The sequence below is a fragment of the Protopterus annectens genome, chromosome 10.part0 (genome assembly GCF_019279795.1).
Source record: "Protopterus annectens isolate FY-2018-M chromosome 10.part0, PAN1.0, whole genome shotgun sequence".
Taxonomy (NCBI): Eukaryota; Metazoa; Chordata; order Ceratodontiformes; family Protopteridae; genus Protopterus; species Protopterus annectens.
The window spans coordinates 1,699,538,184-1,699,553,468 of record NC_056744.1 but is presented as its reverse complement, the minus strand read 5'-3'; the positions used below and the strand labels follow the sequence as shown (position 1 = coordinate 1,699,553,468).

The 15,285-nt window shown below is 39.4% G+C and overlaps 1 protein-coding gene across 1 annotated transcript; it reads left to right on the top strand.

Annotated features, from left to right (window-relative positions):
* Positions 1-10,929: 10,929 nt before the first annotated feature.
* LOC122814445 (trace amine-associated receptor 8a-like) lies at positions 10,930-12,024 on the top strand. The gene has a single exon (XM_044087025.1). It carries the CDS (start codon positions 10,930-10,932, stop codon positions 12,022-12,024), a length of 1,095 nt encoding a protein of 364 aa, XP_043942960.1.
* Positions 12,025-15,285: the final 3,261 nt, after the last annotated feature.

Sequence of the window (15,285 nt, the reverse complement as noted above, 5' to 3'; positions counted from 1 at the left end):
GGCCGCTTTGATACAGCTTGCCCAATGTTGCCCGCCGGTAAGCTGGTTGGCGCGCTGCGCAGCTCCGCACAAACGGCTTATGCTGGGTAATGCGTTATTTAGCTATGAGCACTCATATTATGCTGGGTGAAGTGCAGCTGAGCTATGGGCACTCGTATTAAGCTTGTTAAAGCACTGCTTACTGCCGGGCACTCATATGCAGCTTGTTAAAGCGCTGCTCAGCTATGGGCAATTATAATCCTTTTTTTATAAATGATTCTGTTGGATTTCTTCACAAATACATGGCTCATTTCCTTACATTTTACTTAAATTATAGTTTCATATATATATATATATATATATATATATATATATATATATGTCAGGGGATTGTTTCATTCTTATTTAAATAAAAATGGTGAATGATGTTGTGGGGGCTCGAACTGTGACTACCTCCTCTTTGGCCAACGTCTCTACCGCTACGCTATTGCTACTTGGCTTAATTTGTATATGTAGATCTTATATGCTTTTCAATGTCTGCTAATTGTGGCTGAGCGAAGGGCATACCCACGCAAATGAGTGCAAATGCGGGCAAACATTTTTGAAATTATAAAAAAAAATGAAACTGCTATTTTTACGTTTTACACATTTTCAGTAGGGTTTATAGTCAGGGGATGTGTGGTGTTGTGTTCCTTGACATTTCTAAGGACTCGCTCGTGGGTGTTTACTTTCAGGCCTCTGACTCTTCTGGGGGCGTGTCCCTTTGCAGTACTCGTCATTCGGACACGCACCCTACTTTCCTACATGGACCGTGTTAGCCTAAGGTATGATTCAGCATGCCCTAATGAATATGCATGGCATGCTGACATCATACCGTTCAACTGCAGCCTCTGAGTAAGACATATTAAGTCTTACACGGAGGTTTCGTGAATCTGGCCCAAAATATCGACTAGATATAGCCAAAAATATGGAAGCTGAGAAATAACTATCCATTTGCCAAGAAACAGTCATGGTGCATGTGATTTCTTACTTAAAAAACAAAATAAAACATTGTTTTTTCAGGGGGGTAAGCTCCACTGCACCCCCTACACCCACTGATAATTATATATACTAGTACTAATATCAGACAAATAATGGGTAAGGGCAAATGTTCTAATCCCAGAATTTGTGCAATTTCGCACGTGTGTGTGTGTGTGTGTGTGTGTGTGTGTGTGTGTGTGTGTGTGTGTGTGTGCGTGTGTGTGTGTGTGTTTGGGAGGGCTGTGTCTGTGTATGTGCATGTTTATGTAGGTGGGAGTGGTGTCTGCACATGTAAGCACCCCCATGTAACCAAAAAGTAGACTTTACTTCTGGTAGGCATAAACCAAAAACATTTGTAGCAACAGCCTGCATTACCATACTGTAAATTACAAACACAATTTAGTTTCATACCCTCATGAGGTAGCAAATATCACAATGTATGGCCATTTTCAACAGTATATGAAAATACATGAAATTTTTAGGCTTCATATACATTGTCATTGAAGACTGCGGATCTGAGAAACAAAAAAAGCAAAAAAAAGAAATAGAAAACTGTGGGTGCTGTTTTCTAACTTTGCTACCACTGAATTAACTGGCAAAAAATCTTACAGAGTTCAGCTGTGTTCTTCCAAACACCTTGTTGATCTATGCAATTGTTTAAGGCATGATTCATGTGATTCATGAATACACCCCCTAGAGCATAGTGCAGGACATATCTGACAGCCACAAGTATGATTTTATTTTCAGAATTATGTCATTGAATGCAGTGTAGGACAAGGTCATGCCATTTGAATCTTCTCCAAAAGTTTTGGGTAGTTCAAATGCAGTTGGGAATTTTCTTAACAAAATTTCTTATTATAAAATAGCAAACAGTTTTGTCACATGTATGTGAAAAACAATGTTACATTAATGCTTCTCTTTTTTACCAATGTGACATAAAGGCAGCAGTCTCTTTGCTCGTGGTAGTCATCCAAATTGCTGCCTAGCTAAATATGTGCAGGAAAATTTTGCACTTTCATTTTTTGACAAGAAAGTAAAAAAAATATCAGCGAACATCTATGCCAATATGTTGTTGTTTTTCTTTCGGCTTTTCCCAGTTAGGGGTCGCCACAGCAGAACTCCAGTCCGCTAATGATTGGCAGTCGATTTTTTTTTATGGTGCCGAGGTGCCAACCTGACGCCCAACCTTCAATGAAGGCACATCCATTCACAAATGTCTTTCAAATGCTACTCGACCATGGGGAGGACATGCAGACTCCATGCAGAAGGCGCTCCAGCTGAGAATCGAATGGGAGAACCTCTTGCTGTGAGATGACAACACTACCGCTGCACCACCGCACCTGAGTTTATTGACCCTCCAGAACATCTATGCCAATATAAGGGGTCTATATATTAGATCATCAAAGTGTAAATACTTCGAATGGTCTAATATCGACCTGAAAACAGCGAATGCTGAAAATAGCGAAGCTGCAGTTAACCTAATTTTTTCCTAGGGAAAGAATTTGGTTGTCCTTTTCTGTGGCTTCGCTATTTTCAGCACTGTGGTGGAAAGTTACGGGTTGGGTTCAGGTAAGTGTGCAATGGTATGGACGTTAGGGTTAGGGTGGGGTATGTGAGTTAGGGTTAGGATTCAGGCGCGGTGAGTGTGCGATAGTGATAGACTTTAGGGTGAGTGGTATGTGAGTTAGGGTTAGGGCGCTGGTGAGGTGAGTGTGCGATAGTGATAGACTTTAGGGTTAAGGTGGGGTATGTGAGTTAGGGTTAGGGTGCGGGTGAGGTGAGGTGAGTGTGCGATAGTGACTGACCTTAGGGTTAGGGATTGGGTTAAGGATAGTGGAGAGATAGTACTGTATGTACAGTTTAGTGTAGGGTTAGATGTAGGATTTTTTGGGCGGCACAGTGGTGCAGCGGTTAATGCTGTCACCTCACAGCAAGAGGTTCTCTGGGTCGATTCTCGGCTGGGGTGCCTTCTGTGCGGAGTTTGCATGTTCTCCCTGCATTCGCGTGGGTTTCCTCCGGGTACTCCGGTTTCCTCCTACATTCTAAAGACATGCTTCTGGAACATTTCTCCCCGGGCCTCCACTGAAAACAGGATCTGTGGAACCTAGTCGGACTTTCCTGGTCAACAAATGTTAAATAAATAAATAAAATAAAATAAATTTTCAGTGTATGTTTGTGGATTGCTGTTTTTTTGGTGTGCTTGTGTTGTGTGTGTGTTTCTTGGAACAGTGATTTTTTTTTTCCCAGGGAAAAAATTCGCTGTTCTGAGCTTTCGATGTTTGTAGATTTCTTGGTTAGAAGTTCAAGGTTGTTGTATTCGATGATGTGCTGTTTCATTGAACTGGTATAGACTCCAATATAAGCAGTCTTTGTTAGTGATATTGTACCACTAAGAGCTGTGGAAACAACCTTGTTATGATTTCTTGTGCCAGCTTACAAATCCCCTTCCAAAATACAGGTCTTTCTTAATTTTGTTATATCACATCCTCATACCTAGGGACTGTATCACTACAGCTTTTATTATATTGCCTTCCTTGTTAAATGCTGCTCAGTTTTAAAGTGAGAATGCATACAATACTACAAGTCGGGTCTGATCCATAACAAGAAGATCCCCTGTGAGTTATATTAGAAACACAGACCTTTACTGAAAGGCAACACTTAAGCAATAAATAAAAAAAATATATATGTACCTAGGGAACCTATACTAGCAGGGTCAGTATTACACTTGGAAGGCTTTTTCTTTTCAAATTTATAAATTCACAGCTAGCAGTGCTCAACACATTCCCTTGGTGGACCACAACAGACAATACTGGTTTTGCTTTAATTTTTGAGTTTACTTACAGCCTCCTTCAGCCACCAGCAGTCACCTGACTTGACTAAAGGTAAGAGAACTTGTCGGCTGACTACTTACTCTTACAGCCCAACAATATCACACAGTAGCACAGTTTCTATTTCTCCTAAAACAATGGAAGGAAATGTCACAAGGCACAATCACCTTGATTTTAGGTTCATAGGTTCATAGGTTCATACTAGGCTATCTTCCCTGGGGCAATTATAAGCCTAGCCCGATTCTGCATGGCTTACGCCACCCCTTGATTTGAGTATACTGTGCCCTTTTTAAGGTTTAGTTTACTGTGCCTCTGTCTAATAGTGACACAGGAGTAATCCCTGGGACAAACCTACGATCCCCCATCCACTTATCGAGATTCTTCTTGAAGAGATTCAGTGAGGTGCTCTGCCTCACATGAACTGGAATTCTATTCCAGAGCGAAGGGAGCCTCTGGGTTATGAACCTGTCCCTCCAGCAAGTTCTATTTATTTCTGTGCTGAGGTTTAAGTCCCTCGAGCGTGTGGCTCTAAGGGATTTAGATTTACTGAGGTGGAGCATGTCCATTAATTCTGGATTTGACATAGCTTTGTATGTCAGGCATAGATCGCCTCGAAGTAGGTGGTATGCAACTGAGTGGAGCTGGAGGTTTTTTTAACCAAGCAGCATATGGCATCTGTTTGAGACCCTTGATCCTCTTGGTGAGATACTTTTGGGGTTTTTCTAATTGCTGCAGGTGTCGGGTAAGGTACATCCCAAAAGGGGCATTGTATTCTATGATGGGCCTGATGAGGGATGAATAAAGGGGCACGATTACCTCTCTTGATCTAGTTGTGAAACCCTTCGTGATGAGGTGGGCTATGTAGAAGGTCTTTCTAACCACTTTGGCAATGTGGTTTTCAAAGGAGAGATTGCTATCAACTTGGGTCCCCAGGTCCCTAATAACTTTCTCTGTGCTTAATGGGTTTCCGCCTATGTGGTAATTTGTGGGCACATTGTTTTTGCCAAAGGGTATGACTATACATTTTTTGGCATTTAGCTTTAAACCATGGCGCTGGCACCAGTTATCTGTCTCTGTGAGACCTTTTTGAAGGATGTTTGTGTCATCTGGAGAGTTGATTATGGTGCCCAGTTTGCAGTCGTCTGCGAACTTGGTTAGCCATAGTCCTCCCACGTTTGCCTGTACCTCGAAAAAGTATATACCGAACAAGAGTGGTCCCAGGACAGAACCCCGTGGGATGCCACTTGTGACCGGTTTTGAGTCTGACATGGCTCCAGCAACTCTCACTCTGTGGGTTCTGTCTTTGAGCCAGTTTGCGACCCATCTTGTGACATAGGGGTCTATATTTAAGCTGGATAGCTTATCTATGATGCCCGAGTGGGGTATTGTGTCAAATGCCTTTGCAAGGTCCAGATAGGCTGTGTGGACTACCTTCCCTTCATCTATGGCTTTGGTGACTGTTTCAAAGAAGTCAACCAGGGTCAAAAGGCAGGATCTGCCCTTGACAAAGCCGAACTGGGTAGGATCTAGTGTCTGTAGGTCCCCAATGTCTTTGTTTATGAGCTCCATGATGATCCTCTCCATAGCCTTGCAGACTAAGCTAGTCAGGCTTATGGGGTGATAGTTTCCAGGGTCTGTAGAGGCTCCACCTTTGTGGAGTGGGACCACTGTTGCTGTACACCATTCTGTGGGCACATATCCTGTAGTGAGGCTGAGATTGTATAGCTGTTTTATTTGAGGGATTAGTTCCTCTTGTAGTTCATGTAGGACGCAACCTGGGATGCCATATGGTCCCAAGGAAGCAGTGTTTTTTGCTTTGGAGAGGGCAGCCTTCACCTGAGCATCTGAGATGTTTGGGAGGCAGCCCTCTGCCGGGATAGATACTTGCTCTTTTGGGGGGGGGTAGTTTGCACTGAACCTGTCTGCCAGGATATTGGCGATGTCTGTGGGTTCAGTGTCTTGTTTGTCATTTAGAATCAACTCAGAACAAGTCTGGGAGTTGCATCCCAGGTTTCTAACATAACTGAAAAAAACCTTATGATTGTCTTTGGTGCCCTGTGCAATTTTTCTCTCGAAGCTGGCCTTGGAGGATTTTATGAGGGATCGTAATTTTTTGCTCGTACTGATCAGAGATGCCTTCCCTATTAGGGATTTTGCTCTATCATGTAGTAGCTTCCTCCTTCTGTTGTACAGTTTATTTATGGCAGGGGTCCACCAGACTGGAAGCCTGCCTTTGGATGATTGGGTCTTGGTTTTGTTTGGGATAGCATGATCCATGCATTCCTGGAGATGTCCATAGAATGCATTTATATAGGATTCTGCAGTTTGGGCTGTAGTTTTCACTGGCCCTGGGGCCTTGAAGGATTCCACTTCAGTTTTGAGAAGTGAGAAGTTCGCTTTTGAGAAGTTTTTCACTATGGTTTTCTGGGCTGGGGGTGGGGTCGGGATGTGGACATCCAGTGAAATTAATTTATGGTCTGATCTTACCAATGAGGGATATACTTCTGGTGTGGAGCATAGAGTCCCCATGTTGGTAATGATCAGGTCTAGTATGTTGTCCTCTCTTGTGGGAGTGGTGACTAGTTGTTCCATAGCATTTGAGTTTATAATTTCCAGGAATCTTTGGGCTAAGGTGCTGGGGCTTGAGTAGTGCTCCCAGTCAATGTTTGGGTAGTTGAAGTCGCCCAGTATAATGGTGTTTGGAGAGATCTTCATGTTCTTCAATGTTTTCAGGAAAGCCGAATGGGATTCCTGACTTTGAAAGGGTGGCCTGTAGGATGTTATAAACTGAAAAGCAGTCTTGCCCACTGTTAGTTGCACATGGATGGTCTCCGATACTTCGTGCAATGCCACTAACCTGGAGGTGTGGATATCCTTGATAAATATGGAAACTCCCCCTCCTTTTGTGGTTTGGTCCGGGTTTTGGGGCCGAAAAGCATGATATGATGTATAGCCTGGTAGTTCTGGGGTGCTCTCTGGAGCCTTGAACCAGGTTTCTGTCACTGCACAGATATCAATGTTCTCCATACTGAGGAGAGCTTTGAGTGCGTGCATCTTGAGGTTAAGACTTCTGGCGCTTAGCAGCATTACCCTTAGTTTCTTGTTCCTTGTACTGTCTATGGGGGTGGGTTTGACTTTTGAGCCTTGCCTAAAAAAGGCACTATGGGGGTGGCAAGAGCCTTTGCCAATATCCGAAAGCCCAGTGGTGACAGGTGCAAGCCGTCCCTAGCAAAGCAACGTGGCTTGTCGAGCATGTCATCCCAGGCTGACAGACACTGGATCCCCTTTGAATGACACCAAAATTTTAGCCAATTTTTAAAATCGATCATTTTGTCTTTGTACTGTGGCATCATTCTAGGTGAGGGTAAGATTCTGCTTAAGGTCAGGGTCATACCAGCCTGGGCTACATGATCAGAGAGCTCCTCTATGTCTCTTTTCATGTAGTCCAGGGAGGTACGTCTCAGGTCATTCACACCAGCATGTACAATGACTGAGTCATATTTGTATTTGCTTTGGCGTGACCTGAGTGCTTGCGTTATGTGTTGGATCCTAGCACCCGACAGGCAGCTCATTGTGACCTTCTCTTTATTCAGCCTGGTGAGCGGGACGTCAGTGTGTCTGACAATAGATTCACCTATAACAAGAGTATCAGGTGTGTTATTCAGCCTTAAGGGCTGTGGCTGCTTGGCACACTGACTTTGTGGGTTATGTGTTGTGTGTGTTTTGTTTTGAGGTAGCGTTTGCTTGGATGTCTGTTTTGGAGGTCTCTGTTGCTTAGGTAGATTTTTATTTAGAGCCTCCGAGTATGTTTTTGTGTATTTATGTGTTTGGTTCGCTGATGTGGTGGGACTATGTGATACTGGAATTGTGTTGTGTAAGGTTACCTTCTCCTCCTGACTGGTTACACCAGTTTTGAGATGAGAGAGCTCAGCCTCCAGTTTGGCTAAATAGTTGCATCTCTCACATATATTTGAACCTGTTTGGAGGAGGAGAGGGTTGTCCGTGTACGAGACAGTTGTAACATTGCCTCAAAATTCCCAAATTCACCAGCTGGACTGGAGAGGAAACCATTGACTGACCTTTGGACATGCTAGAGTAATAGGGAAACTGAATTTAAGACGGACCAATAGAGGACAGGGTAATCGTAGAGAGTATAAGAGTAAGTAGTGCTTATGTTTTAATAGTGCTAACTTGTAGGATTACTTAATTGGACCAGTGAAGAGCCTTAGAATGAGAATATGGTGTTTAAATTGAGAGATAGAGCGGTTCTAAGGGAAAAAGTGAAGAGCAGACTTTGTGGAGCCAGGAATAGTTTAAACCCAATTAGGCGGCGCTGCCCGCTGTTGCGCTATGCTCAAAAACATGCAAAACCATGCAAAAGAGGGTTTTAAGAGAGGAAGATGAAGGAGTTTTGGAATTGACCCAAAATGGCCAATAAAACTACAGTTTCAAGTCAGTAACCACTCCCACAGGGGCAGGCAGGCTGCTCAATGTTTTTCACTAATAAGGTTACAGGTTCTAGCCACTTATGTGCAGTGGATTCTGTATGTTTAAAATACGTTTTAGCAAATAAAACTGGATGGGCTGTGGCCCAGTAGGCAGAGTACCAAAAATCATGCCTGAAAAAAAAACATCACATGATATCATCAACTGTATAATATATATGCAGCTCTGCTCAGGATAACATGAAAATGTGTTTTAATTAAAACATACAAATGATACAAATAATGCAATTTAATAGAAAACAATATGTCTAATAAAACTATTTTGCTGCCCTGTAAAATGGAATAGGGTTAACCCCTAGCTTCCATAGCAAGGTTTTATCTTCTGATGGGGGTACAGTGAATGACAAGTGAGGATGTACGCTTTGCCTTAATGGTAACACCTTTCAGCAACCCTGTCACCACTTTCACAATGCCTGCCTCCACTGACAGCAACCTCAGGTTTTCACTAGAAATTGTCACACTGGCAGTGACCAATCACTCTACTTCATGTAAAATGCAAAGAGGTACATGTCTTACCACCCCCCCCCTCCCCTGGGGCTTCAGTTCCTTCAGTGCCTGAACCACTTGTCCATTCCCTCTACTTGGTTAGAAGGTAGAACTTCATCTCTTTCTGCCAAGAAGCAAATAAATTAGACCAACTAAGACACAATGAAACTTACAAACTACATACTGAAGGTGAGGGAAAGTCAGGACAGAACTCTGGACCCTGAAGCACTCTGTGAGGCAGACATATCAGACCTGAGCTGTGGTACTTCATTAACAAAAAGAATCATCAAGAGACAATGTCTCACAAAAAGAACTGATATTAAAAAACAGTGCAATTTATTTATGGAGATAGAATATGGATCAGAACTGCCAAAATTAAATAAAGAAGGAAACAAGTAAGCGAGCAAATAAATAAACAAGCAAACAGATAAATAAATAAATAATTACACCTGGCATGGTTCTTCTTAAATGACATTCGTAACTCCCTAAAATCAGTCTTTATCAGAATACTATTTCCTGCATTCCGAAGAACAGACAAGCAGACTATTCATGTGCATGTGCATCTATGATATATATCTATATCTACCTGTGTGTGTGTGTGTGTGTGTGTGTGTATATATATATATATATATATATATGGTTCCCATTCAGAAGCCTGAAACATCATAAGCATGAAAATCAAAATCCTGAAACCAAAAGCCTGAAAATTCAGAATCCTGAAAACTCAAAATCCTGAAAGACCAAAATCCTGAAACTCAAAATCCTGAAAACACAAAATAGACATACTGATGTCATTGTGGCTTTGCTATTGTTAGCCCTGTGGTGTTAGGTCATGCGTTGGGGTCAGGTAAGTGTGCGGTTGGTTTTATTTTAGGGTTAGGCGGTTTAAGTGAGTTAGGGTTAGGGCAGGTTAGGCATGTATGCAATAGTGACAAATATTGGGGTTAGGCGGTTTAAGTGAGTTAGGTTTAGGCGGTCAGGTGAGTGTGCGATAGTGACGGAACTTAGGGTTAGGGTTAGGGTCAGGGTCGGTTGGTAGATATTAGTGTCTTTATAGTGACATATTAGCATTATTTGTGTTTTCAGGATTTTGAGTTTCAGGATTTTGGTCTTTCAGGATTTTGGTCTTTCAGGATTTTGAGTTTTCAGGATTCTGAATTTTCAGGCTTTTGGTTTCAGGATTTTGATTTTCAGGCTTATGATGTTTCAGGCTTCTGAATGGGAACCATATATATATATATATATATATATATATATATGCAAAGATGTGCATTCTATAAATACATTACCTAATAAGACATACATCTCAGGCATTTACTATGTCTTGTAAGCAACTTGTTTAAGCTGTAATCCAGCAGTTCAGTAAAACTTTTGTATTATGTAGTAAATACATAAGTATATGCTGATGTAGTTCCCTTAAGCTTGCAATTTGACAATATGTCTCTTGTGTTATCGAACATCCCTAGAGATGAAAACTAGTGAAAATAAATACAGTGCTCTGTAATACAGAAGGGCAAAGCATAAGAGCATTGCACTGACTGAAGAATAAACTAATGTAAGGTAAATCTGATCAACAAACTGCAGCGAAATGCAAGTTTTAGACTGTATGTAGTCTATGAAAACGTTAATGTTAATATTATTTTCAACAGTGTGATGCAAAGACAGGTTGTTAATCAAAGCAACTGTACTTAACATAAACATTAATTCTATTTTATATATAAGAATTTAAAAGGCTTGAAGAGTGTTACCATATTCAAGCAAGGTTTTCCATTTCTATTCAGCAAGATTAAGTAGTTTCAGTACTGGTATTATTAAATGGTCATTGGTGCACATTTATTTTGCATTTTTTTTGTATGTTTTTATTTTTATGTTTTTTAAACACCTCTTACAAATGTTCACTGGTTTTAACAGTCATATAACCCACACCCGTGTTGTGCATTAATATTTATTGCTATGAGTTAATTGATACTATTATATATTTTATATTACATTATTATATATAGAAGCAGATGTAAGTTTATATTAATATAATTTGTTGCATTACATACACTTGTTTCTTGAAAAAACATGCTGAATCCTCATTTCTTTCTTTTTCACAGGACTTCAAAGGGATGCTTCAAAGAATATTTAAAGATAAAACCAACGATTACAGTTTATATGTCACAGCAAGCATAGCTCTGAACTCTTCTTTTGTTAAAATAGGAATGTTGCAGCAATGTTTTGAAAACGTGAACACATCTTGTGTGAGAGTCTCACGATTATTAGTTGAACAGACCATACTTTATTTTATATTCACTTTAGGTATTATTGCCTGTGTTGTTGGCAACCTGCTGGTGATTATCTCAATTTCTTATTTCAGGCAGCTTCATTCCCCAAGTCATTTCCTTGTCCTCTCCTTAGCCTCAGCAGATTTCGTAATGGGACTTTTAGTAATTCCATTTACTGCTATTAAATTTATTGAAGCGTGTTGGTATTTTGGAGAAGATCTCTGTAGACTTTTGACTGCCTTAGATTCATTGTGCTCTTTGGCATCTGTTTTTCATCTTTGTTTTATTTCTGTTGATCGCTACATTGCTGTCAGTGATCCTTTATCGTACCCTGTAAAGTTTACTGCAACAGTTGCATGCTTTTTAATATCTCTGGGATGGTTACTGCCAGTGACCTACTCATTAGCTCTGATTTATTCAAACACAAATGATACTGGACTGGAAGACTCGGTCGCAGATCTCCACTGTAAAGGAAGTTGTGTAATATTGTTTAATAAATCATGGGTCCTGATAAATGTGATAATCATTTCTCTTCCATTAATTACAATGCTGGGTATGTACTCAAACGTTTTCATAATTGTGAAAAAGCAAGCAAGAATGATAGAAACCACAGCAGGTAAGAAGTCTGAAGTGGAAACATTTAGCAGCAGGGTGGCAAGAAGAGAAAGAAAGGCTGCAAAAACATTAGGCATAGCTGTTGGGGCATTTACATTTTGCTGGTTGCCATTATTCGTAGACATGATGATTGATAATCTTTTTAATGTTATAACACCACTCTCTGTTTATCACATCTTTTTCTGGCTTGCTTATTTTAGTTCAGCACTGAATCCTTTCATTTATGCTTTCTTTTATCCGTGGTTCCGTGAAACTGTTAACCTCATTTTTTCCTGCAAGATTTTGAGATCTGATTACAAAGATATTGATTTATTTAAAGAATGAACTAGCCATTCAAGTTTTTTTGGAATTACAAATTAATTTTATCAGTGTACTTCAGTGTCTGCACTCAGTAGATTAAATTGTCCATATCTGAGAAATATTATGAAGTAAAATATAATTTAGTAGTTTGTTTTCATTCCGAAAGCATGCTGAGTCCAATGATGTTTATAATGCATTTAAAAATAATAATGATACATTTCATTGTTTCATTTTTCCAGTATTTGATTTATCCTGTTCATGGACACAGATTGGTGAAATAATATTGTGCTAAGCAGTGCATGCATGACAAAGAGAGGCCATCCTGGATAGGACACTAGTACATTACAGGACTAGAGAGTGTTGGTGCAAAACACATACACATACTGCTAAAAGAGATAAGAATTGAAAAATAAAAATACATGACAGTTATTTAAGTCAAAAATTAAATGACTGAGACAAGCACTGTGAGGCAATAATGGCAGGCACTGCATCACCTCTGTCTTGTCCTTCATTAACAAAACTGGATGCTTTTTCATACATTTCCAGTCTCTATATTTGTGCATTTGTGACGCATTTATATCACATTATTGAAAGACGAAAATAGTGAATGCTATTTCATCGGCCCCAAAACATCTAAACATGAAAATATCGAACATTCAGAACAGCAAATTTTTTCCCATGGAAAAAAATTGCTGCTCCGAAACACATACACACAACACAAGCACATCAAACAAACAGCAACCACACACATACACTTAAATTCCTACATTTAACGCTACACTAAACTAAACATGCACTACTATCTACCCACTTACCTTAACCCAAACCCTAACCCTAAGGTCCGTCACTATTGCACATTCACCTAACCCGTGCCCTAACCCTAACTCACTTAACCCGCCCCTAACCCTAACGTACAAACAATCGCACACTTGCCTGAACCCAACCCGTAACTTTTCACCACACCGCTAAGAATAGCGAAGCCACAGAAATGGCCAACCAAATTCTTTCCCGAGGAAAGAATTTGCTGTTCTGCAGCTTCTCTATTCTTAGCATTCCCTGAATATTGTTCGATATCAGAACATTCAAAGTTTTAATACTTCAATGTTCTGATATAGACCCTTTGTGAGAACATTGGATGATCTTAGAAGTTTTATATCCCTGAAAGATATTGTAACAATAACCAGTTGTCCTTAAAACACCTTCATAGTTATTAATAATTTTTTTACACATATAAATACATGATCTCTTGTGCAAGAAGAGAAAGAAAGGCTGCAAAAACATTAGGCATAGCTGTTGGAGCATTTACATTTTGTTGGTTGTCATTATTCGTAGACATGATGATTGATAATCTTTTTAATGTTATAACACCACTCTCTGTCTATCACGTCTTTTTCTGGCTTGCTTATTTTAGTTCAGCACTGAATCCTTTCATTTATGCTATCTCAATAGCTGCCCATACAAATCCAGTTAGTACAGCAAATAGACCTTGTCTGGTACTCATTAGGCTGAGAAATTCATGCATAGTGATGTTTATTTTTTCTTCCTCTATCTGTACAAAACTGTTTTGCTTAGCTCACGCTTTACTATATGGATTTCACACATCTTTCTTTAAGCTATTCAGAACTTTTGTCTAAGTCTACTGTGCTGATATGAATAACAAAGAAGTAATTCAATGAATATGCATCCCATTCTGAAATTGGTAAATTTTAGAGGTCCATTGTACTTCGCTTAAGATCTCATTTGTTCAGATAATTTAAAATAACCATTTTGTACTTAGTTGATGTGCTCGCCCAGTTTTCTGCTTTGACTTTTCATTTCCCTGTTATATAACTTGCTTCTGAGGACTGTGCATGTGCACATGTTTTTATTCTCACTGGCACTGAAATGCTGCAATGTCCTGTGAAACAAATAAATAATAGCTACAATTATACTGCAATATTTCCATGATCAAACTTTATATTTTGTCATCAGGGATGATGATTTATGGTTCTATAAAAATGAAATTCTGATTTCAAGAAAGGAAACTGTGAAGTAATGCACATGATTGTAAATAGAATTTCCAGTCTTTAACATAAATCCATTGTAATATTTAATAAATCCACATACTTTCACAGTTAAAACAGATTTCAAGTTCAGAACACTCACTAGGTTAGCTGACAGTATTACACATAGTAAATATAAAAAAGAAATATTGATTATGGAGAAGGAGTGCTCTAACATAAAATGCCAAATCCCATGAAAAAAAAAAACATTTTTTTCCAATGATTAGTTAAGCTTTGGGATATACTGGTATTTTCCTGGAAGAACTAGACAATCAGTGACACTGAATGTCATGTTTATCATAACCATTCGCTTCTGGAACGTCTGTACAAAGGGATATTACTCCATTCTCAGATGTCTTTAACCCACCAGTTTCATGTGTCTCATTTAGTTCACAAGACTGAACATTATTTCATGGGTTGTTGAAGCCATGTTCTTTTAGATTTACTCAGAAGCAATGCGCAGCATATTACAAGTTTAATATGCAAACGTCTCCATTGGGCCACGTGGTTCATTATAATCTTTCTTCTTCTTCTCATCCTCCTCTTACTCATCATCATCATCAAACAACATGAAAACAAACAAAATAACATATCAAATCATAATGTAAGTTTAATCTCTCATTATGACCATTCACTTTAGACTTAAAATATCAGGAGGGTCACCATCTGTAATATTCAAACAAAGATGTAACACTGTAGGGCTCTTACACAATTTTAAATCAACCTATTGATCACAGTCTTTCAGATGAAGAAAATACATTAAAATTGTCATCCTTTCATTCATAAATTATTCAGTGAGTACTTGTTTTGTTATACTACATTGCCGTTTTTCAGTCCTCATACATCAGGATATTGTTCTCAGGTACCAAATTGGAAACTATAGCCCAGCTTCTATTTTTTCTGATAAATAATGTGGATAACATGTCTTTCATTCTTGATTTGATAAATACAGTGATGCAGCCAATCATTTTATTTTTTCAGTTTCTTAGTCCATTTTTAATGATTATTGAAAATAAATTTTGTTGTCAATACCACTCAAGTGGCTGATGATGCCCATCAGAAATGCAGCACACCAGCTGAAGAATGCTATAATGAGGCACAGGCTCAAACAAGAAATATCAATTTTATATTTAATTACCGATATTTAAAAAATATTCTGGTGCCCAGATACATCTGGGGAAGCCCTGCAGTACAATCCCCCTACATGTGCTGAAAATGTCATCATGTGTGCCATGCTTGACAA

What these genes read in the sequence shown, in the direction of transcription:
- LOC122814445 (XM_044087025.1), top strand. Translation starts at nt 10,930, where the DNA reads ATGCTTCAAAGAATATTTAAAGATAAAACCAACGATTACAGTTTATAT.